Source organism: Bos indicus x Bos taurus, chromosome 23 (genome assembly GCF_003369695.1).
Source record: "Bos indicus x Bos taurus breed Angus x Brahman F1 hybrid chromosome 23, Bos_hybrid_MaternalHap_v2.0, whole genome shotgun sequence".
NCBI classification, from domain to species: Eukaryota; Metazoa; Chordata; class Mammalia; order Artiodactyla; family Bovidae; genus Bos; species Bos indicus x Bos taurus.
In genome coordinates, this window is record NC_040098.1 from 1525287 (window position 1) to 1551430 (window position 26144).

A 26144-nucleotide genomic window follows, 5' to 3' on the forward strand; every position below is an offset into this window, starting at 1 on the left:
AAAACAAAACAAAAACCCACACATATGCTGTCTACAGGGAATCCATTTCAGACCTCAAGACACATATAGCCTGAAAGTGAGAGGAAAAATATATTCCACGCAAATGGGAAGCAAAAGAAAGCTGGAGTATCAATCCTATTATCAGACAAAACAGACCTTAAAATAAAGAAGATAACAAGAGATAAGGAAGGACAACACATAATGATAAAGGGATCAATCCAAGAGGAAGACATAACAATTGTAAATATCTATGCACCCAAATACAGTCCCTGTAGGCTTCCCTGGTGGCTCAGAGGTTAAAGCATCTGCCTGCAATGCGGAAGACCTGGGTTCGATTCCTGGGTCGGGAAGATCCCCTGGAGAAGGAAATGGCAACCCACTCCAGTATTCTTGCCTGGAGAATCCCATGGATGGAGGAGCTTGGTGGGCTACAGTCCATGGGGTCACAAAGAGTCGGACATGACTGAGCAACTCTACTTTCATGCACCCAAATAGGAGCACCTCAATACATAAAACAAACACTAACAGACATAAAAGGAGAAGTCAACAGTAACAAAATAATAGTGGGAGGCTTTACAACCCCACTCACACCAAAGGACAGATCATCAAACAGAAAATTAAGAAGAAAATGCAAGTCTTAAATGATACATTAGATGAAATGGATCTTATTGATATCTTCAGGACATTCCATCCAAATGCAGAGAAATACACCTTCTTCTCAAGTGCACTTGGAACATTCTCCAGGATAGACCACATCTTGGGTCACAAATAAAACCTCAGTAAATTTAAGAAAATTGAAACCGTATCAGACATCTTCTTCAACCACAATGCTATGAGACTAGATACCAATACAAGAAAAAGAACTAAGAATCACAAACACATGGAGATTATACAACACGTTTCTAAACAACCAACAGGTTACTGAAGAAATAAAAATGGAAATCAAACAAAACCAATACAATATTGTAAAGTAATTAACCTCCAATTAAAATAAATAACTTTATATTAAAAAAAAAAGTTCTAGAAACAAATGACAATGAGAACACAACTCAATACCTATGGGATGTAGCAAAAGCAACTCTCAGAGGGAAGTTTAGGGCAATACAATCCTACCACAAGAAACAAGAAAAATATTTAACAGACAACCTAACCTTACACCTAAAGCAACTGGAAAAAAGAAGAACAAAAAACCTCAAAATTAATAGAAGGAAAGAAAGATCCGAGCAGAAATCAATGAAAAAGAAATCTAGGAAATGAGTAAAGATTAATAAAAATAAAAGCTGGGTCTTTGAGAAGATAAGCAAAATTGACAAATCCTTAAACATACTCATCAAGAAAAAAAGAGAGAAGAACCAAATCAACAAAATTAGAGAAAAAATGGCGGAGGAGTAGGACAGGGAGAACACTTTCTCCCCCCCAAATTCATCAAAAGAACATTTAAAAGCCGAGTAAATTCCACAAAACAACTTCTGAATGCTAGCAGAAGACATCAGACACCCAGAAAAGCAACCCAAGTCTTCGAAAGGAGGTAGGAAAAAACATAAAAGACAAAAAAAGAGACAAAAGAGGGAGGGAGGGAGTTCCATCCCGGGAAGGGAGTCTTAAAAAGAGAGAAGTTTCCAAACATCAGGAAACCTTCTCACTGCCAAATCTGTGCCGAGCTTTGGAAGCACAGAGGGCAACATAATGGAGAAAAAATAAATAAACAATTAAAACTCGCAGATTGCAAGCCCTACGGTAACTCCCCCAGTGGAGAAGCAGCGCAGACGCCTGCACACGCCATTAGCAAGCGGGGGCTGGGCAGGGAGGGGCGGCGCGGGCTGCATCGCTTAGAGTAAGGACCTGACCTGAATACCCTGAGCGCTATCTGAGCGAAATAATCTGGGCTAGCAAACCAGACTGTGGGGTATCTACCACGCGAAAAGCCAGCCCTAATCTAAGACACCGCCAGGCCCGTGCACGGAACAAAGGACTGAACAGAGATAACTGGCTGCAGACCTTCCCCCTCCAGTGACACGCAGCCAGAGCCAGAAGGGGGCAATCACAGCCCCAGAGAGACATTATCCATAAAACTGTAAGCAGGCTTCTTTGCTAACTAAAACTTCTTGGGGGTCTGGACGGTCAACATCTCCCTGAGAAGGTGCACCGGTTGTACACCTGGATAACTGAGCGGCCAGGAGGCAATAAGTCGCAGCAATCGCGCTTGCTAAAAACCTTATCACCTGAACTGCTCGGACCTGGGAAGGGCACAAAACGCAGGCCCAACCGAGTCTGCGCCTCTGAGGACTACCTGAGTGTCTGAACCTGAGCGGCTTGGACCTGGGAGGTTCAGGCAGTCCAGGGCCGGCCATGGATGGTTCCCGGCTGAACAACCTAGAGCCTGAGCAGTGTGAGCAAGGAGGCTACACGCGCCCTGAGTGGGGGCAGACCCAGTGTGGCAGAGGCACTCCGAGCACAAGCCAGTGTTACTTGTTTGCAGCGTCCCTCCTTCCCCACAGCGCGACTGAACAAGTGAGCCTAAAAAAAAAAAAAAAAAAAAAAAAGTGTCCTCCACCATCCACTTTGTGTCCAGACACTGAAGAGTCCAGCAAACAGAAGAAGCTATAACAGAGGGAACCACCTTGGAAGCTACAGGCAGTAGATTAAAACCCTGTGGTTACTACTGACTACATAGGAAGGGGCCTATAGATCTTGAGAAATAAAAGTCGGACCAAGGAACTAGCCAAAAATGAGCTGAACCCACAATACTCACAACAAAACCAGAGAAAGTCCTCGATATATTTTTACTATTTTTATGATCATTCTTTTTTTAAAAAAATTAAGTCCTCTATTATTCCTTTAATTTTCACTTTTATAACCTATTACTTTGCAAAAAAAAAAAAAGACCCTTTTTTTCTTCAGCAAATTTCATATATATATATATATATATTTATAATTTTTTTACCTTGTTTTTTTTTTCTTTTCTTCTTTTCTTTAACATTGTATTTTTGACATTCCAAACTCTACTCCAGATTTTTAACTTTAGCTTTTTAGTATTTGTTATCAATTTTGTACCTGTATTTTCTTTATAATTTTTGCGACATTGTTTGTTTGTTTCTCTTTCTTTTTCTTCTTCTTTTTTTATAACACTGTATTTTTGAAATTCCAAACTCTACTCTAGATTTTTAACTTTTGCTTTTTGGTATTAGTTATCAATTTTGTACCTATATTTTCTTTATAATTTTTGCGACCTTGTTTGTTTTGGTTTGTTAGTTTTTTCTCTCTTTCTTTTCCTTCTTCTTTTCTTTAACATCGTATTTTTAAAATTCCAAACTCTACTCTAGATTTTTAATTTTTGCTTTTATGTATTTGTTACCAATTTTTTACCTTTAAGAATCCAATCTTCAGTACCCATTTTTCACTAGGGAAAGAGATTACTGGCTTAACTGCTGTCTCTCCCTTTGGACTCTCCTTTTTCTCCACCAGGTCGCCTGTGTTTCCTCCCTAACCCCTCTCTACTCTACCCAACTCTGAATTTCTGTGTATTCCAGATGATGGAGAACACTTAGGGAATTGATTACTGGCTGGATTTGTCTCCCTCCTTTTCATTCCCCCCTTTTATCCTTCTGGCCATCTCTGTCTCCTTCCTCCATCTTCTCGTCTCTGTATAACTCCATGAACATCTCTGAGCGGTCCAGTTGTGGAGTGCACATAAGGAAGTGATTATTGGCTAGCCCACTCTCTCCACTGTTGATTCCACCTCATCTCATTTGGGTCACCTCTAACTCCCTGCTCCCTCTTCTCTTCTCCATGTAATGCTGTGAACCTCTCTGTGTGACCCTCATGGTAGAGAAACTTTTCATCTTTAATGTAGGTGTTTTATCAGTGGTGCTGTATCGAAGGAGAAGTTTTGAAACTACTGTAAAAATAAGACCAATAACTGGAAGCAGGAGGCTTAAATCCAAACCCTGACTCCAGGGAACTCCTGACACCAGGGAACATTAATTGACAGAAGCTCATCAAACGCCTCCATACCTACACTGAAACCAAGCACCACACAAGGGCCAACAAGTTCCAGGGCAATACATACCAAGCAAATTCTCCAGCAACAAAGGAACACAGCCCTGAGCTTCAAGATACAGGCTGCCCAAAGTCAGCCCAAAACCATAGAAATCTCATAACTCATTACTGGACACTTCATTGCACTCCAGAAAGAAGAAATACAGCTCCATCCACCAGAACACCAACACAAGCTTCCCTAACCAGGAAAACTTGATGAGCCACCTGTAAAAACCCACACACAGTGAGGAAACAGCACAATAAAGAGAACTTCACAAACTGCCAGAATACAGAAAGGACACCCCAAACTCAGCAATTTAAACAAGATGAAGAGACAGAGGAATACCCAGCAGATAAAGGAACAGGATAAATGCCCACCAAACCAAACAAAAGAGGAAGAGATAGGGAATCTATCGGATAAAGAATTCTGAATAATTATAGTGAAATTGATCAAAAATCTTGAAATCAAAATGGAATCACAGATAAATAGCCTGAAGACAAGGATTGAGAAGATGCAAGAAAGGTTTAACAAGGACCTAGAAGAAATAAAAAAGAGTCAATATATAATGAATAATGCAATAAATGAAATTAAAAACTCGCTGGAGGTGACAAATAGTAGAATAACAGAGGCAGAAGATAGGATTAGTGAACTAGAAGATAGAATGGCAGAAATAAATGAATCAGAGAGGATAAAAGAAAAACGAATAAAAAGAAATGAGGACAATCTCAGAGACCTCCAGGACAATATTAAACGCTACAACATTCGAATAATAGGGGTCCCAGAAGAAGAAGACAAAAAGAAAGACCATGAGAAAATTCTTGAGGAGATAATAGTTGAAAACTTCCCTAAAATGGGGAAGGAAATAATCACCCAAATCCAAGAAACCCAGAGAGTCCCAAACAGGATAAACCCAAGGAGAAACACCCCAAGACACATATTAATCAAATTAACAAAGATCAAACACAAAGAACACATATTAAAAGCAGCCAGGGAAAAACAACAAATAACACACAAGGGAATTCCCATAAGGATAACAGCTGATCTTTCAATAGAAACTCTTCAAGCCAGGAGGGAATGGCAAGACATACTTAAAATGATGAAAGAAAATAACCTACAGCCCAGATTATTGTACCCAGCAAGGATCTCATTCAAGTATGAAGGAGAAATCAAAAGCTTTTCAGACAAGCAAAAGCTGAGAGAATTCTGCACCACCAAACCAGCTCTCCAGCAAATACTAAAGGATATTCTCTAGACAGGAAACACAAAAACGGTGTATAAATTCGAACCCAAAACAATAAAGTAAATGGCAACGTGATCATACTTATCAGTAATTACTTTAAACGTAAATGGGTTGAATGCCCCAACCAAAAGACAAAGACTGGCTGAATGGATACAAAAACAAGACCCCTACATATGTTGTCTACAAGAGACCAACCTCAGAGCAGGGGTCACATACAGACTGGAAGTGAAGGGCTAGAAAAAGATTTTCCATGCAAATAGCGACCAAAGGAAATCAGGAGTAGCAATACTCATATCAGATAAAATAGACTTTAAAACAAAGGCTGTGAAAAGAGACAAAGATGGTCACTACATAATGATCAAAGGATAGATCAACTAAACAGAAAATTAACAAGGAAACACAAAATTTAAACGATACAATAGACCAGTTAGACCTAATTGATATCTATAGGACATTTCATCCCAAAACAATGAATTTCACCTTTTTCTCAGGCACACATGGAACCTTCTCCAGGATAGATCACATCCTGGGCCATAAAGCTAGCCTTGGTAAATTCAAAAAAATAGAAATCATTCCAAGCATCTTTTCTGACCACAATGCAGTAAGATTAGATCTCAATTACAGGAGAAAAACTATTAAAAATTCCAACATATGGAGGCTGAACAACACACTGCTGAATAACCAACAAATCACAGAAGAAATCAAAAAAGAAATCAAAATTTGCATAGAAATGAATGAAAATGAAAACACAACGACCCAAAACCTGTGGGACACTGTAAAAGAAGTCCTAAGGGGAAAGTTCATAGCAATACAGGCATACCTCAAGAAACAAGAAAACAGTCAAATAAATAACCCGACTCTACACCTAAAGCAACTAAAAAAGGAAGAGATGAAGAACTCCAGGGTTAGTAGAAGGAAAGAAATCTTAAAAATTAGGGCAGAAATAAATGCAAAAGAAAAAAAGAGATCATAGTAAAAATCAACAAAACCAAAAGCTGGTTCTTTAAAAGGATAAATAAAATTGACAAATCATTAGCCAGACTCATCAAGAAACAAAGGGAGAAAAATCAAATCAATAAAATTAGAAATGAAAATGGAGAGATCGCAACAGACAACACAGAAATACAAAGGATCATAAGAGACTACTATCAACAATTATATGCCAATAAAATGGACAACGTGGAAGAAATGGACAAATTCTTAGAAAAGTACAACTTTCCAAAACTGGACCAGGAAGAAATAGAAAATCTTAACAGACCCATCACAAGCATGGAAATTGAAACTGTAATCAAAAATCTTCCAGCAGACAAAAGCCCAGGCCCAGACGGCTTCACAGCTGAATTCTACGAAAAATTTAGAGAAGAGCTAACACCTATCCTGCTCAAACTCTTCCAGAAAAGTGCAGAGGAAGGTAAACTTCCAAACTCATTCTATGAGGCCACCATCACCCTAATACTAAAACCTGACAAAGATGCCACAAAAAAAGAAAACTACAGGCCAATATCACTGATGAACATAGATGCAAAAATCCTTAACAAAATTCTAGCAATCAGAATCCAAGAACACATTAAAAAGATCATACACCATGACCAAGTGGGCTTTATCCAAGGGATGCAAGGATTCTTCAATATCCACAAATCAATCAATGTAATACACATTAACAAACTGAAAAATAAAAACCATATGATTATCTCAATAGATGCGAGAAAGCCTTTGACGAAATTCAACATCCATTTATGATAAGAACTCTCCAGAAAGCAGGAATAGAAGGAACATACCTCAACATAATAAAAGCTATATATGACAAACCCACAGCAAACATTATCCTCAATGTTGAAAAATTGAAAGAATTCCCTGTAAAGTCAGGAACAAGACAAGGGTGCCCACTTTCACCATTACTATTCAACATAGTTTTGGAAGTTTTGGCCACAGCAATCAGAGCAGAAAAAGAAATAAAAGGAATCCAAGTTGGAAAAGAAGAAGTAAAACTCTCACTATTTGCAGATGACATGATCCTCTACATAGAAAACCCTAAAGACTCCACCAGAAAATTACTAGAACTAATCAATGATTATAGTAAAGTTGCACCATATAAAATCAACACACAGAAATCCCTTTCATTATTATACACTAATAATGAGAAAACAGAAAGAGAAATTAAGGAAACAATTCCATTCACCATTGCAATGGAAAGAATAAAATACTTAGGAATATATCTACCTAGAGAAACTAAAGACCTATATATAGAAAACTATAGAACACTGGGGAAAGAAATCAAAGAGGACACTAATAGATGGAGAAGTATACAATGTTCATGGATTGGAAGAATCAATATAGTTAAAATGAGTATACTACCCAAAGCAATTTACAGATTCAATGCAATCTCTATCAAGCTACCAATGGTATTCTTCACAGAGCTAGAACAAATAATTTCACAATTTGTATGGAAATACAAAAAAACCTTGAATAGCCAAAGCTATCTTGAGAAAGAAGAATGGAACTGGAGGAATCAACCTACCTGACTTCAGGCTCTACTACAAAGCCACAGTTATCAAGACAGTATGGTACTGGCACAAAGACAGAAATATTGATCAATGGAACAAAACAGAAAGCCCAGAGATAAATCCACGTACATATGGACATCTTATCTTTGACAAAGGAGGCAAGAATATACAATGGATTAAAGACAATCTCTTTAACAAGTGGTGCTGGGAAATCTGGTCAACCACTTGTAAAAGAATGAAACTAGAACACTTTCTAACACGATACACAAAAATAAACTCAAAATGGATTAAAGATCTCAACATAAGACCAGAAACTATAAAACTCCTAGAGGAGAACATAGCAAAACACTCTCTGACATACATCACAGCAGGATCCTCGATGACCCACCTCCCAGAATATTGGAAATAAAAGCAAAAATAAACAAATGGGACCTAATTAAACTTAAAAGCTTCTGCACAACAAACGAAACTATAAACAAGGTGAAAAGGCAGCCTTCAGAATTGGAGAAAATAATAGCAAATGAAGCAACTGACAAACAACTAATCTCAAAAATATACAAGCAACTCCTACAGCTCAACTCCAGAAAAGTAAATGACCCAATCAAAAAATGGGCCAAAGAACTAAATAGACATTTCTCCAAAGAAGACATACAGATGGCTAACAAACACATGAAAAGATGCTCAACATCACTCATTATCAGAGAAATGCAAATCAAAACCACTATGAGGTACCATTTCACACCAGTCAGAATGGCTGCGATCCAAAAGTCTACAAGCAATAAATGCTGGAGAGGGTGTGGAGAAAAGGGAACTGTCTTACACTGTTGGTGGGAATGCAAACTAGTACAGCCACTATGGACAACAGTGTGGAGATTCCTTAAAAAAACTAGAAATAGAACTGCCTTGTGATCCAGCAATCCCACTGCTGGGCATACACACTGAGGAAACCAGAACTGAAAGAGACACGTGTACCCCAATGTTTACTGCAGCACTTTTTATAATAGCCAAGACATGGAAGCAACCTAGATGCCCATCAGCAGATGAATGGATAAGAAAGCTGTGGTACATATACACAATGGAGTATTACTCAGCCATTAAAAAGAATACATTTGAATCAGTTCTAATGAGGTGGATGAAACTGGAGCCTATTATACAGAGTGAAGAAAGCCAGAAAGAAAAATACCAATACAGTATACTAATGCATATATATGGAATTTAGAAAGATGCTAACAATAACCCTGTGTACAAGACAGCAAAAGAGACACTGATGTATAGAACAGTCTTATGGACTCTGTTGCAGAGGGAGAGGGTGGGGAGATTTGGGAGAATGGCATTGAAACATGTATAATACCATGTATGAAACGAGTTGCCAGTCCAGGTTCGATGCACGATACTGGGTGCTTGGGGCTAGTGCACTGGGACGACCCAGAGAGATTGTATGGGGAGGGAGGAGGGAGGAGGGTTCAGGATGGGGAACACGTGTATACCTGTGGCGGATTCATTTTGATATTTGGCAAAACTAATACAATTTGTAAAGTTTAAAAATAAAATAAAATTAAAAAAAAACACAAATAAATATTTTAAAAAATTAGAAATGAAAAAGGAGAGGTTACAACAGACTTGCAGAAATATAAGGGATTATAAGAGAATACTGTGAACAAGTATATGGCAATACAATATATAACCTGGAATAAATGGACACATTCTTAGAAAAGTTGAATCTTTCAACACTGAACCAGGAAGAAATAGAAATTATGAACAACCCAATTATAAGCACTGAAATTGAAGCTGTGATAAAAAAAAAAAAAAAAAACCTCCCCCAAAAGCCCAGGACCAGATGGCTTCACAGAAGTCTATCAAACATTTAGAAAAGAGCTAATGCCTATCCTTCTAAAAGTCTTTCAAAAAATTGCAGAGGAAGGAACACTTCCAAATTCATTCTTCGAGGCCACCATCATCCTGATACCAAAACCAGATGAAGACAACACACAAAAAAAGGAAACTACAGGCCAACATCACTGATGAACATAGATGCAAAAATCCTCAACAAAATTTTAGCAAACAGAATTGAGCAACACATCAAAAAGCTCATACACCATGATCAGGTTGGTATTATTCCAGAGATGCAAGCATTCTTCAATATATGCAAATCAAACAATGTGATACACTATATTAATAAACAAAGATAAAAACCACATGATCATCTCAATAGATGCAGATAAAGCCTTTGACAAAATTAAGCACCTATTTATGATTAAAGTTCTTCAAAAAATGGGCATAGAAGGAACCTACCTCGACATAGTAAAGGCCCGGTATGATAAGCCTACAGCAAAAATTATTCTCAATGGTGAAAAACTGAAAGCATTCCCCCTAAGATCAGGATCACGACAAAACTGTCCACTTTCACCACTGTTATTCAACATAGTTCTAGAAATCCAAGTGACAGCAATCAGAGAAGAAAAAGAAATAAAAAAGAATCCAGATCAGAAAAGAAGAACTAAAGCTCTCACTGTTTGCAGATAACATGATACTGCACATAGAAAACCCTAAAGATAGTATCAGAAAACTATTACAGCTAATAAGTGAATTTAGCAAAGTTGTGGAATACAAAATCAATACGGAGAACTCAGTTGCATTTCTAGATATTAACACTGAAAATCAGAAAGAGCAATTAAAGAATCAATCCCATTCACCACTGCAAAAAAAAGCATTAGATATCTAGGAATAAACGTAGGCATCTGGTCCAATCACTACATGGGAAATAGAAGGGGAAACAGTGGAAACAGTGTCAGACTTTATTTTGGGGGGGCTCCAAAATCACTGCAGATGGTGATTGCAGCCATGAAATTAAAAGATGCTTACTCCTTGGAAGGAAAGTTATGACCAATCTAGATAGCATATTCAAAAGCAAAGACTTTGCCAAAAAAGGTCCATCTAGTCAAGGCTATGATTTTTCCAGTGGTCATGTATGGATGTGAGAGTTGGACTGTGAGGAAAGTTGAGCACCAAAGAACTGATGCTTTTGAACTGTGGTGTTGGAGGACTCTTGAGAGTCTCTTGGACTACAGGGAGATTCAACCAATCCATTCTAAAGGAGATCAGCCCTGGGATTTCTTTGGAAGGAATGATGCTAAAGCTGAAACTCCAATACTTTGGCCACCTCATGAAAAGAGTTGGCTCATTGAAAGAGACCCTGATCCTGGGAGGGATTGGGGGCAGGAGGAGAAGGGGACAACAGACGATGAGACGGCTGGATGCCATCACCAACTCGATGGACATGAGTTTGGGTGAACTCTGGGAGTCGGTGTTGGACAGGGAGGCCTGGCGTGCTGTGATTCATGGGGTTGCAAAGAGTCAGACACGATTGAGTGACTGAACTGAACTGAAGGAGATGAAAGAACTACACACATAAAATTATAAGACACTAATGAAAAAAATCAAAGATGACATAAACAGATGGAGGGATATTCATTGTTCCTGGGTAGAAAGAATCAATATTTTGAGAATGACTATACTATCAAATGATATCTACTGATTCTATTAGATCTCTATAAAATTTCCAATGGCATTTTTCACAGAACTGGAACAAAAAAATTCAGAATTCATATGGAAACACAAAAGACCCCGAATAGCCAAAGCAGTCTTGAGAAAGGAGATTGGAGCTGGAGAGAACAAGCTTAATGACTTCAGGTTATACTACAAAGCTACAGTCATCAAGACAGTATGGTACTGGCACAAAAATAGAAATATAGACCAAATAAACAAGATAGAAAGCCCAGAAATAAACTCATCCATCTATGGGTACTTTATTTTTGACAAATGGAGCAAGAATATTCAATGGGGCAAAGACAGCCTCTTCAATAAATGGTGCTGGGAATACTGGACAGCCATATGTAAAAGAGTGAAAGTAGAACACTTCCTAATTCCATACACAAAGATAAACTCAAAATGGATTAAAAACCTAAATGTAAGATCAGAAACTAGAAAACTTTTAGAGGAAAACATAGGCAAAACACTCGATGACATAAATCAATGCAAGATCGCCTATGATCCACCTCCTAGAGTAATACAAATAAAAACAAAAGTAAACAACTGGGACCTGATTAAACTTAAAAGCTTTTTCACATCAAAGGAAACTCTAAGCAATGTGGAAAAAAAAAAAAAAAAAAAACCTCAGAATGGGAAAAAAAAACAATAGCAAAGGAAACAACTGACAAAGGATTAATTTCCAAAATATACAAGCAGCTCATGCAACTCAATACCAGAAAAATAAACAACCTAATCAAAAAGTGGGGAAAAGGCCTAAACCTAAAGACTATTCTTCTCCAAAGAATACATACAGATGGCTAACAAACACATGAAAAGATGCTCAACGTTGCTCATTATACAGTTCGGTTCAGTTCAGTCACTCAGTCGTGTCCGACTCTTTGCAAACCCATGAATCGCAGCACGCCAGGCCTCCCTGTCCATCACCAACTCCCAGAGTTCACTCAGACTCATGTCCATCTAGTCAGTGATGCCATCCAGCCATCCCATCCTCTGTCGTCCCCTTCTCCTCCTGCCCTCAACCCCTACCAGCATCAGAGTCTTTTCCAATGAGTCAACTCTTCTCATGAGGTGGCCAAAGTACTGGAGCTTCAGCTTCAGCATCATTCCTTCCAAAGAAATCCCAGGGCTGATTTTCAGAATGGACTGGTTGGATCTCCTTGCAGTCCAAGGGACTCTCAAGAGTCTTCTCCAACACCACAGTTAAAAAGCATCACTTCTTTGGCGCTCAGCCTTCTTCACAGTCCAACTCTCACATCCATACATGACCACTGGAAAAACCATAGCCTTGACTAGATGGACCTTTGTTGGCAAAGTAATGTCTCTGCTTTTGAATATGCTATCTAGGTTGGACATAACTTTCTTTCCAAGGAGTAAGCGTCTTTTAATGTCATGGCTCCAGTCACCATCTGCAGTGATTTGGAGCCCAGAAAAATAAAGTCTGACACTGTTTCCCCCGTTTCCCCATCTATTTCCCATGAAGTGATGGGACCCGATGCCATGATCTTCGTTTTCTGAGTGTTGAGCTTTAAGCCAGCTTTTTCACTCTCCTCTTTCACCTTCATCAAGAGGCTTTTTAGTTCCTCTTCACTTTCTGCCATAAGGGTGGTGTCATCTGCATATCTGAGGTTATTGATATTTCTCCTGGCAATCTTGATTCCAGCTTGTGCTTCTTCCAGCCCAGCATTTCTCATGTACTCTGCATATAAGTTAAATAAGCAGGGTGACAATATACAGCCTTGATATACTCCTTTTCCTATTTGGAACCTGTCTATTGTTCCATGGCCAGTTCTAACTGTTGCTTCCATATGACCCAACAATTCTACCCCTTGCCATATACCTTGAGGAAACCAAAACTGAAAGAGTCACATGTATCCCATTGTTCACTGCAGCACTATTTACAGTAGCTAGAACATGGAAGCTACCTAGATGTCCATCATTAGATGAATGGATAAAGAATTTTTGGCATATGTACACAGTGAAATATTACTCAGCCATAAAAAGAATGCATTTGAGTCAGTTCTAATGAGGTGGATGAACCTAGAATCATTATACAGAGTGAAGTGAGTCAGAAAGAGAAAGATAAATACCGTATTCTAACACATATATACGGAATCTAGAAAAATGGTACTAATTTATTTACAGGGCAACAATGGAGAAACAGCCATAGAGAATAGACTTATGAACATGGGGAGAGGGGAGGAGAGGGTGAGATGTACAGAAAGAGTAACATGGAAACTTACGTTACCATATATGAAATAGATAGCCAATGAGAATTTGCTGTATGGCTCAGGACACTCAAACAGAGGCTCTGTATCAAACTAGGGGGGTGGGATGGGGAGGGAGATGGGAGGGAGTTTCAAAAGGGAGGATATATATGTATACCTATGGCGGATTCATGTTGAGGTTTTACAGAAAACAGCAAAATTCTACAAAGCAATTATCCTTCAAAAATTAATTTAAAAAAAAAAGAAATGAAAAACCATAGCTTTGACAAGACGAACCTTTATCAGCAAAGTAATGTCTAATACTAATGATGGTTTTAAACAGCAGTCTCATTGATGGTGAGCCACAAAGAGATGATCTGGCCACCTGTAGACAGTCATGTGACCAGAGCCTTAGCAGGGAAGGAAGAAAAATGTGAAGAGTGAATTGCTCTGTAGTGTCATTTATAATAAAGGGAAACTTGTCTAAGAAATTTTATCTTAAAGTGAAGAACTCCTTTGATATTTGCACCATAAACTTATCATGGTCCTGTTATTTTGCTACTGAGACACTTAAACTTTTGTTTAAGAGGAATCAAGTGTTTAAAATTAAAGCAGAGAGCAGCAGCCTTTGAATGTTTGGATGGAGATATCAAAGACTAGTGTCAGAGATTATCAGCCAAGTGTTCAACTTTGTATGTATTCATTGGATTATTTATAGAAAAAATGAAAATATGACAGGTTTTAATAAAATATGTTTTTTAAGAGATAATATCTCCTTTTACTTATTATCAACAGTATGCTATTAAAGGTATAGTTAGGATATCTGCAAAATTTATAATATTTTTCTCCTTCTGTGGAAACTAATGTCTCTCCATATGACACTTGGAGCTGAGTCCCCAGGAACCGTGCTTGTATCCATGAACTTGTATCAGTGAACTGCACACCTGAACCACCCATGTCACTGGTGGCTAATGAGTGTAGATCCCAGATCTGATTTCCTGAAACTCTTGTTCTATAGTCATAGACACCTGGCATGCCCAAGTGAATATGATTCTCCTACCTAAGTATCTGAATTCTATTCAGCCAGCCAGCCAGTATCTGCAGGTGAGGAGAACTGGACGTGTAGATGTGGCAGTCCTAGGGTGGACGTATTTCACCACGAGCTGAGCCAAGTTGACCAGAGAAGCCAAATATCCAGTCTGTATGTTAGCATGGGATGAAAACATATGGGCACATAAAATAGAGAGGAAATGTGGGGAGACAATCCAGTGCCTCAGTCTAGCTGTTTCTTCAGCCCTGATGGCATTCCTATTACTGGACTTCATGACACCTGATAAAAGCAATGCTCACATGCTGAGGTGTAGGGAAGTCATTCTGGCCTATAAACATTAACTTGACTTTTTTGCTAACTAGAACAGTCAGTTTGATAACATACATTGTATATCTGCTTTAATTATTAAAGAAAAGAGTGCATTGACCAGAAGTAAAAAAATGTCCAAGTTTACAATAAGATTAAACGCTTCCCTTCCCAGGACACCAGTGTTAGTCCTGCTGGTTGATAAGATTCCCTTTGAATGTGCCAAGGCCATGCTGACTACCTGTGTATATGTTGATCTGGCTTTTCAGAAAACTTGAAGGGAAGAATCTCTAAATTGTTTGGTGCTCCTTCCTCTGACAAGACATAAAACTATGCTGAAAACCCTGCTTATCCTGAACAGTTCTTGAGAGTAATCTTGGAAGCTGTCTTCTGGGTTATTGTCTTAAGTTTGGCTCAAATAAAACTCTATTTTATTCCTATTATAGATAGTTTAGTGAATGTTTTCATCAACACAGCACCCCCCAGGTTTGTTTGTTCACTTATTTATTTATCATTAAAAGAAGATGATAGAGCTTCTCTATTTGAAAACAACTAATTTGCCCAGTTAATTTACAAAAAGTACCTAAATATTTGTGACTTCAGTGGGTCCATAATTTACCTAGGGAGAAACTGTAGAGTATGATACATAATGAAATTTTTATAATAGTTACTTCTTATTTACTGTCTATAATCTTCAGGGTACTCATGAATACTCATGTTTTAAGTGCTTATGGATGTTTATTTCTAATATTCAGTGCAGTCTTGTGAGGCTGAAATGATTATCCCCATTTTATAGAAGAGGAAACCCAGGACCCAGAGTGTTCTAAATTACACAGCTAGTGACACAGTTAGAATTCAAACTGTGGGATGCTGCTTTCTGTTTTGAAAGTCAGGTAAGGTCCACCCAGCAACACTACAGACTTTCCTGAAAGCCAAACACCACTAGCTCTCCAATGACCTTTCCATTCCCTCCACCCCCACCACCCTGTACTCAATTCAACAAATGACACCTCAATTTTATCTGGTTGGTAAGTTTAACCTGCGTTTCACAAAACTTCACAAAGTTATCTTTTACTCCTTTCTGTTTACACACATTCTCCCTCTGTGCCATCATCAAATCCTTCTAGATCATTTCCATAGACTCAGAATAGATCTCTTCTCACCCCTCTGAGCCTTGTTCTGTCCATGGGGATGTCACTAGCCTCCTTGTTTCTATTCCTGCGTCCATCTCATTGCATATTCTGTCCACTGCAATGTGTACAGAAGAAATCTTTTAAAACATAAACCTGCTCATGTGGCTTTCCTGCCTCAAACTCTCCAACAGCAACATGAATTGGCCTGCCCCACCCTTGTCCTTCTCTGTCTCCCCCACATACTCTCTAGCTCTGATGTTTTCCTAGCTGACCCCCAAACATTTTGAGCAGATTCTTCCCAGTGCCTTTCTGCTTGCTGTTTCCTTAACCATGGATGTGCTTATACAGATGCAGACCCTTGATCTAGACTCAGAGGTTTACTGAAACCTGAGTGAATGAACGAATTGATACTTTAAGTTTTAAAAAAATCAGATTTACAAGGCTCGACATACTTTCTTTACTTACTATAAGAACCATCCTCCTAAAATTTCCAATTCAGAATATAACCTTTTTCAGAATATACTCATGTTTCCGTAAAATCTTTATGCCTTTGCAGCTTACTGTTTTTGCCTTGCATTCCTTGATTTATTCACTACAAATTGGAATGAATGTGAAAGGCCACAATGCTTTTGTAGCTACATGAAAGACTACAGTTTTTCAAATCTTGTTCTCTTTTATTGTGCCATATAAGTGCTGTAAATTTATTTATTGATAACAATGTTGACTACTATTTCTCTCTTTTAATTTTCGAGATAAAGATCTGACTGTTTAGCTTTCTGTTTGGTAGACAAAAACATCATAGTGTCCATACACATGAATGTGGTAGACCTAGTTCCTCAGAGATTAAAAAAAGAAGACAAACAAAACAAAATAAAACAATTCCACTGTCCCTATTGTGGATTATTCATTCATTCATTTAAAAAGCACTTATTTCTGAAGCAGTACATATGTCTTACTGAAGAGACAGTAGGACCAGGACCAGGTTCTAAGTTTCTAGACCTATGGGCTTGTTCAGAAGGTAGAATACAACATCTGCTGCAGATTTTTCAATTTTTCAGACTAAGATTTTAAATATTGATAGCTGATGTTGTACAAAAGATACTTAGATGAACACATTTCCATTTTCCCATAGAAATGGATCGTTAAACTTAATATTTTTCTTCACTCTTAGAGACATTATTCCATGTTTCATATTTAATCAGTAACTTTCCTAAAAACTAACATGCTCTAACCATTAAAGTTCTTAGAGATGCCTAGCAAACATTTTTACTTTATTTTAGGATTAAGTTTTGCTTGATTATTGACCAATTCATAAAATATTTATATGCTTTTAATGAATAGAATGTGATGCTAACTGTCCCTGAAGAGTTTATATAACTAATAATTCACAAAGGACAGTGTATCTATGTTAGAATGAAGCAAACACCTAGGTTAGTGGATGGACATCTTGGAGAGGTTAAAGGCAAAATGTATCTGTTTCATAGGATGATAATCTGGTTGTGTCAATTCAATCAAACTTTTACAGTGGACTTATTATAGTTCCAAAAGTGAATAGGAAACTACCCCTTTTAACAAGTTTCACAATCCAGTAGGAGAAATGGAGACAGAAAGTAAAACATGTGATCAGCAGAAAGTTAACAACTCAGGTGAAAGGTTCAAAGGGAGTGTAACATAATACAGAGGATTAGAAGGGGAAAAGGTACTTAGAGACACTGCAATTCATATATTCATTCTGTACTGAGCTCTGAATTCACACCTGCCAATTCCTTATCTTTCATACACTCAGAGAGTAGGATATTTAAATGAAAAACCAACCACATGGTCTTAAATTACTAACAAAGTTTGTAATATAATCACATTATATTTGTCAAATATTTCTGAGTTATATTCATCTTTATCATGTCCCAGGAGAATCTTCTACATAATGACTATTCACATTATATTCATAATTATTTCTTTTTGAAATGACTCAAGTCTTCTAAATATAAGAAAACCCCAAGATAGTTTGTTTCTTAAAATGTAAGCTATTTAACTGGTAATAACAAGTGATGGAACCTGTACAATGAAAGCTTTTTACAAAATGGCCTCATTTAAATGCAGTACTACATTCTGTTGCAAATGACACTTGTTTCCTGCAACAAACATCATCTACTATACTGATGGTATATGAATGTCTTTGAAGATTAGCTTGATGCCCAACCAGTTTAACTCCTCCTAACAACTGATTTCTCAAGAGTACTTACATACGCTTCATACCCCTTGTGGGCTGGCAGAGGGGGTGCCCTGTATCCTGGCATGGTGGGTGACCCCCGGGCTCGCGGGGTAGGAACGCCTCTCGCTATAGGGGGCACTGGAAGAGCACCACGGGTCACAGTGGTCCCTCGAGGGGTGAGAATGCCTCGTCCAGGTGGTGGGGGAGGAGGAATGGCTCCCCCACGTCCCCTAGGAGAAACAGGCCAAGTACAGATGAGAAACAAGTGATGAGAGAAAGGAATTAAAGCTGGTGAATTTCTCATCTTACAGGCTGTATACAATGGGAAGAAAACCACATTAATTTCTGTATGTCTGAGAGTGTGAGTGTGTGTGTTTAATGGAGATTCTTTAAGATATAAAGCATTCTGACCTCCACAGAATAAGTTTTGTAAATATTGGGTATGACTTAGTTATCATGAAAACCGTATAAAATACTTTGATATTTTTTATAACACTAAAAATTTAAAGCAAAACAACCAAAAATTAACCCACTCTGATTTCTATTCCAAGTTTACCAAAAAGGCGAAAATGAGAGCAATGTCTAATATATGACTCACTGGTCCATTCAGAGCACCTAATTTTCAATGTCTCCTCCATGCTGGAGGTAACTGACAGTGATAGGTAATTTTGTCACTTAAAGAAAAAAAACAAAAAAAAAAAACAAAAAAGCTGTATGCACTTTGACAATACTTGGAGCTAAGGGTATCATTCTGCTTATTATAGTAGCTTAGATTTAATTTAAGGTCACTTGAATCACAACTCATTGTCACTGATTTATTGTTATGCATGTAACCCTTTAAACAGCAGAGTCTCTGATATAATTTATTTCCTGGGGTAACTATGGTGCTAGTGAACACATGCGGACTCTGCTATAAAAATAATAACTGAGTACCTTGTACTGTAGTGCTGGACACAAAAGTAACTTGTACTAAAAGCATGAGATCAAATGGCTGCAGTTAATTGTTAAGTATTATGAGGCCTTTGGAAAGGTTGAATGTTTGTCTAAAATCTTTGGGCAAAACCATCATTATTTCACTTTTTATTTTGTCTGAAATTATGGCCTTCAGAAAGCACTACTTTCAGCAAGATCACTAAGCCTTTTAGGAAAATGATGATCATGGGATGTAGAATGGGAAAGACTAGAGGTCTCTTCAAGAAAATTAAAGATACCAAGGGAAATTTTCAGGCAAAAATGGGCACAATAAAGGACAGAAATGGTATGGACCTAACAGAAGCAGAAGATACTAAGAAGAGGTGACAAGAAAGCACAGAAGAACTATACAAAAAAGATTTTCATGATCCAGATAACCACAATGGTGTGACCACTCATCTAGAGCCAGGCATCCTGGAATTCAAAGTCAAGTGGGCCTTAGGAAGCATCACTATGAACAAAGCTAGTGGAGGTGATGGAATTCCAGTTGAGCTATTTCAAATCCTAAAAGATGATGCTGTTAAAGTGTTGCACACAACATGCCAGCAAATGTGGAAAATTCAGCTTTGGCCACAAGACTGCAAAAGGTCAGTTTTCATTCCAATCCCAAATAAAGACAATACCATAGGATACTCAAATACCACACAGTTGCACTCATTTCACATGCTAGCAAAGAAATGCTCAAAATTCTGCAAGCAAGGCTTCAACAGTACATGAACTTCTAGATGTTCAGGCTGGATTTAGAAAAGGCAGAAGAATCAGAGATCAAATTGCCAACATCTGTTGGATCATCAAAAAAGCAAGAGTGTTCCAGAACAACATCTATTTCTGCTTTATTAACTATGCCAAAGCCTTTGACTGTGTGGATCACAATAAACTGTGGGAAATTCTTCAAAAGATGGGAATACCAGACCAACTCACCTGCCTCCTGAGAAATCTGTATGCAGGTCAGGAAGCAGCAGTTAGTATTGGACAGAACAACTGACTGGTTCCAAATAGGTAAAGGAGTACATCAAGGCTGTATATTGTCCCCCTGATTTTTTAACTTATATGCAAAATACATCATGATAAATGCTGTGCTGGATGAAGCACAAGCTGGAATCAAGATTTGAAGGAAAATATCAATAACCCCAGATATGCAGATGACACCACCCTTATGGCAGAAAGCAAAGAAGAACTAAAGAGCCTCTTGATGAACGTGAAAGAGAAGAGTGAAAAAGTTGACTTAAAGCTCAACATTCAGAAAACTAAGATCATGACATCTGGTCCCATTCAGAACAGATAAGATCAGATCAGTCACTCAGTCCTGTCTGACTCTTTGTGACCCCATGAATCGCAGCACGCCAGGCCTCCCTGTACATCACCAACTCCCAGAGTTCACTGAGACTCACGTCCATTGAGTCAGTCATCTCATCCTCTGTCATCCCCTTCCCCTCTTACCCCCAATCCCTCCCAGCATCAGAGTCTTTTCCAATGAGTCAGCTCTTCGCATGAGGTGGCCAAAGTACGGGAGTTTCAGCTTCAGCATCATTCCTTCCAAAGAAATCCCAGGGCTGATCTCCTTCAGAATGGACTGGTTGGATCTCCTTGCATCCAAGAGACTCTCAAGAGTCTTCTCCAACACCACAGTTCAAAAGCATCAACTCTTCGGCGCTCAGCCTTCTTCACAGTCCAACTCTCACATCCATACATAACCACAGGAAAAACCATAGCCGTGACTAGATGAACCTTTGTTGGCAAAGTAATGTCTCTGCTTTTGAATATGCTATCTAGGTTGGTCAACTTTCCTTCCAAGGAGTAAGCATCTTTTAATTTCATGGCTGCAGTCACCATCTGTAGTGATTTTGTAGCCCAGAAAAATAAAGTGTGCCACTGTTTCCACTGTTTCCCCATCTATTTCCCATGAAGTGATGGGACCGGATGCCATGAATTTCGTTTTCTGAATGTTGAGCTTTAAGCCAACTTTTTCACTCTCTACTTTCACTTTCATCAAGAGGCTTTTTAGTTCCTCTTCACTTTCTGCCATAAGGGCGGTGTCATCTGCATATTTGAGGTTATTGATATTTCTCCCGGCAATCTTGATTCCAGCTTGTGTTTCTTCCAGCCCAGCGTTTCTCATGATGTACTCTGCATAGAAGTTAAATAAACAGGGTGACAATATGCAGCCTTGACGTACTCCTTTTTCTATTTGGAACCAGTCTGTTGTTCCATGTCCAGTTCTAACTGTTGCTTCCTGACCTGCATACAAATTTCTCAAGAGGTAGATCAGGTGGTCTGGTATTCCCATCTCTTTCAGAATTTTCCACAGTTTATTGTGATCCACACAGTCAAAGGCTTTGGCATAAATAGATGTTTTTAATAAAGCAGAAATAGATGTTTTTCTGGAACTCTCTTGCTTTTTCCATGATCCAGTGGATGTTAGCAATTTGATCTCCGGTTCCTCTGCCTTTTCTAAAACCAGCTTGAACATCAGGAAGTTCACGGTTCACATATTGCTGAAGCCTGGCTTGGAGAATTTTGAGCAATACTTTACTAGCATGTGAGATGAGTGCAATTGTGTGGTAGTTTGAGCATTCTCTGGCATTCCCTTTCTTTGGGATTGGAATGAAAACTGACCTTTTCCAGTCCTGTGGCCACTGCTGAGTTTTCCAAATTTTCTGGCATATTGAGTGCAGCACTTTCACAGCATCGTCTTTCAGGATTTGTAATAGCTCAACTGGCATTCTATCACCTCCACTAGCTTTGTTCATAGTGATGCTTTCTAAGGCCCACTTGACTTGACATTCCAGGATGTCTGGCTCTAGGTCAGTGATCACACCATTGTGATGATCTGGGTCGTGAAGATCTTTTTCGTACAGTTCTGTGTATTCTTGCCATCTGGTCCCATTACATCATGGGAAATAGATCAGGAAACAATGAAAACAGTGACACACATTATTTTTAGGCTCCAAAATAAAAAAATAGGCAAAAATTAGTTTATATTTCCATAGTGACTAAAGACATGTAGTTAAAAGATGCTTACTCTTTAGAAGGAAAGTTATGACCAATCTAGACAGCATATTAAAATGCAGAGACATTACTTTGCCATCAAAGTTCTGTCTAGTCAAAGCTATAGTTTTTCCAGTAGTCATGTATGGATGTGAGACTTGGACTCTAAAGAAAGCTGAGCACTGAAGAATTGATGGTTTTGAACTGTGGTGTTGGAGAAGATTTTTGAGAGTCCCTTGGACAGCAATGAGATCCAACCAGTCCATCCTAAAGGAAATCAGTCCTGAATATTTATTGGAAAAACTGCTGTTGAAACTCCAATTCTCTGGCCACCTGATTGTAAGAACTGACTCATTTGAAAAGACCCTGATGCTGGAAAGATTGAAGGCAGGAGAAGAAAGGGACAACAGAGGATGAGATGATTGGATGTCATCACCAACTCAATGCACATGAGTTTGAGTAAACTCTGGGAGTTGGTGATGGACAGGGAGGCCTGCCTTGCTGTAGTCCATGGGGTCGCAAAGAGTCAGACAGGACTGCGTGACTGAATTGAATTGAACTGAACTGAACAGGTAGGAGTGTAGGTTATGCTTTCTGCTATGAATAGTAGGCAGTTAGCTTTTGTGGTAAATGAGCTTTAAGAATGAACAATAAGAATACTGGTAAAGCTTTTAAAAGTTTTCAATAGATTATAGAACTGATGAATAGAGAAATTATTAGGGAACTTATGGTGAATCTAATGTATAGAGAATGCTCTCCTATTTTGGGAGACCCTGAAAGGCCCAGTGCCCCCTTCAATCACAATATATCTAAGCCCATAATATTCTAAACTACTGTGATAACACAAAAGCCCATCTATAAAATGGAAATATAGACTAATTTTTGCCTTCACTGGGCTTCCTAACACTTCATATGTAAGATGTGCATATATCCAGGTTTGCCCAGTATAGTTCAGAATTATAACTGTTGTCCTAGTTTAGCATTTTAATACTTTTGAAAGTGTCCCTTGGGTGGGTAGTAAATCATGTCACCATACTTTAGCCACAAATTCTATTTATGCCATTGAACAATCACAGGTAAGTTGTTAAAACTCCCTGAGCCTGAGTTGTTATAACTGTTTTCTTAATGGGTAAAATAAGATTTCTGCTGCTGCTGCTGCTAAGTCACTTCAGTCGTGTCCGATTCTGTGCGACCCCATAGATGGCAGCCCACCAGGCTCCTCCGTCCCTGGGTTTCTCCAGGCAAGAACACTGGAGTGGGTTGTCATTTCCTTCTCCAATGCATGAAAGTGAAGTCGCTCAGTCGTGTCTGACCCTTCGTGACCCAATGGACTGCAGCCTACCAGGCTCCTCCATCCGTGGAATTCTCCAGGCAAGAGTACTGGAGTGGGGTGCCATTGCCTTCTTCCTGCTTTAGAATTACATTACGCTCACATCAAATCTAATTTCTCATTCCATTCCTTCATCAAGTGTCTCCCAGACAGAGCCTTGCCTGTCTCTTGAACCTGACTCATTATCTCTGATATCGTATGTTCTTACTCTGAAATATTAACCCTATATCTCTCATCAACTCAGATTTTCAATTCAACTCAAGATTGATATCACCTATTTAGAACATAGTGTTCCTGGCTGAACCAACACTATAGTGTTCTTTTCTCTACTTTTCTGACTTCTTGAAAGTTTTCTGTTCTTAATTCCATACTCCCTGCTCATTCCTGAATCAAATGAAATCTAGTTATTATTTTCTCCACTTTGTTGAAAATACTCTTGACTGGTGTCACCAGTATTTTACTAGTTTCCAAAGCCACTGGGTTCATTTACATAGTCCCATATCACAGTACCTGCTACATTTATCACTGTGGGTTATAAATGCCTTCTTTGGATATGTATAACTCTGCTTATCTTCCCAGTCTTCCTTTTTACTCTTCAGGTTTATTCACTGACATCTGCTCCTAGGCCCTCCTTGGGAGATTATTGTCACTATTTTCTGTGCCTCACAGTGCACTTTGCAGTCTCTCACTCTGATGGCTGTTAGCACTTTCTTCCCTACCATACACCATAACCTGGACCATGTATCCTTAGCTGGTCTGCATGTTAGAGTCACCTAAAATTCGTTGAAAACGTCCAGACTCCAGACTCTACTCCACGATGATTAAATCACAGTCTCCAGCAGCAGTGATCTTCAGTGATTCCAATGTGCTAACCAGTTTGGCCATGGTGTCAGAGAGTCAGATATGACTGAGCAACTGAACTGAACAGAACCAGTTTGGGAAACAGTGCTTAACATGTGTCATCTAACTTAAAAATCTTGACAAAGTTGTCACATAGCTATTTCTAAGCTATTATAAAAGATTGAGAACCAAGTCACATAAAATACAAGTCATGTTCCCAAGGACACACCAGCAATCCATAGACCTAGGATCAATTATAGGAATAATTATATTCTTCATTAAACTTGGTCTTTTACCTAATTTTAATGGATGCCATTAATCTCTAACCAGGGCATACATCAGAGATTTATCCTGTGTAGGACCACTCTCTGATCTCCAACATCTAATCAGGTACTGAAAATAAAGTGAAAATGAAAGCCGCTCAGTTGTGTCTGACTCATTGCAACCCCATGGACTATACAGTCTGTGGAATTCTACAGGCCAGAATACTTAAGTGGGTAGCTTTCCCCTTCTTCAGGGGATCTTCCCATGGGTTGGGAATCCAGGTCTCCCACATTACAGGCAATTCTTTACCAGCTGAGCTAAATGGGCAGCCCAACCAGAAACTAATTCATAAAAATTTTCATCTCTAATCCCATCACTTACCTCTAATATTCTGAGCGGTATTTATTTCTGGGTGGAATAATGGACTTGCCTTTTCACTGGGTTCTCTGCCATGAGTGTCTATCTCTCTGTGTCTTTCTCTAATTTTTCTCTGTCATCACAGTGGTGATTAAGTCATCTTTCTTAGAAACAAATGTGATTACTCTTCTCTTTCACAAGCTCCATTTGTTCTATCTATTTGTCAGTTCTCATTTTTGCTGCTGCTGCTAAGTCGCTTCAGTCGTGTCCGACTCTGTGTGACCTCATAGATGGCAGCCCACAAGGCTCCCCCATCCCTGGGATTCTCCAGGCAAGAACACTGGAGTGGGTTGTCATTTCCTTCTCAATGCATGAAAGTGAAGACGCTCAGTAGTGTCTGACTCTTAGCGACCCCATGGACTGCAGCCTACCAGGCTCCTCCATCCATAGTTCTCATTGTAGCAAACAAACAAAAATTACTTCAAAGACTGTTTCAATATTTTTCTAATGTTCACATTCATCCAACATGTAGTGGTGATATATGTAAAGATCTTAAATCTTCAATTATGTAATGTTTTTATTGTTCAGTAGCTAAGTCATGTCCGACTCTTTGTGACCCCATGGACTATAGCACATCAGTGTCCTCTGACCTCCACTGTCTCCCAGAGTTTGCTCAAGTTTATGTCCATTGAGTTGGTGATGCTATCGAACCATCTCATCCTCTGTAGCCACCTTCTCCTTTTGATTCAATCTTTCCCAGTGTCAGGGTATTCAGCAATAAGCTAATTCTTCATATCAGATTTGTCATAGCTTTCTTTCCAAAAAGCAAGCATCTTTTGATGCTTATTCTTACAATTGCAGATGCATTTCATCATGTGGTCTGAAACAGAAGACATCAGAGTTCTGCTACATTTACTTTTATTAATGTTAATATATTAATGACATTAAGATGGCATTGAAATTAAGGTTTAATTTTCAATATTAGTTCTCTTTTTTACATATGCAGTATCAGATTAAGCAAAGCTTTCAATCAAATTTTTTCCAAGGTATTTAAAAACCAAGAATACAATGCTCTATCCTTTACTAAACAATTGGAGAAATTAATACTTTAGAGTAAAAACTCACTAAAGTTGAAATTTTATATGGCTTACTCAA

General features: G+C 38.5%; 1 protein-coding gene across 12 annotated transcripts in view; it reads right to left on the reverse strand.

The window, feature by feature from the left end:
* The window catches only part of KHDRBS2 (KH RNA binding domain containing, signal transduction associated 2), a 768231-nt gene that overhangs the window by 269221 nt on the left and 472866 nt on the right, over positions 1-26144 (reverse strand). For all 12 annotated transcript variants that reach the window (XR_003508070.1, XR_003508065.1, XR_003508069.1 and 9 more), the window contains exon 6: positions 18270-18468. Coding sequence is in view for 7 of the 12 variants with exons in the window: in XM_027524587.1 (XP_027380388.1) it covers positions 18270-18468 (199 nt within the window). In the remaining 5 variants the exon portion in view is untranslated. The remainder of the gene's footprint in view (positions 1-18269; positions 18469-26144) is intronic.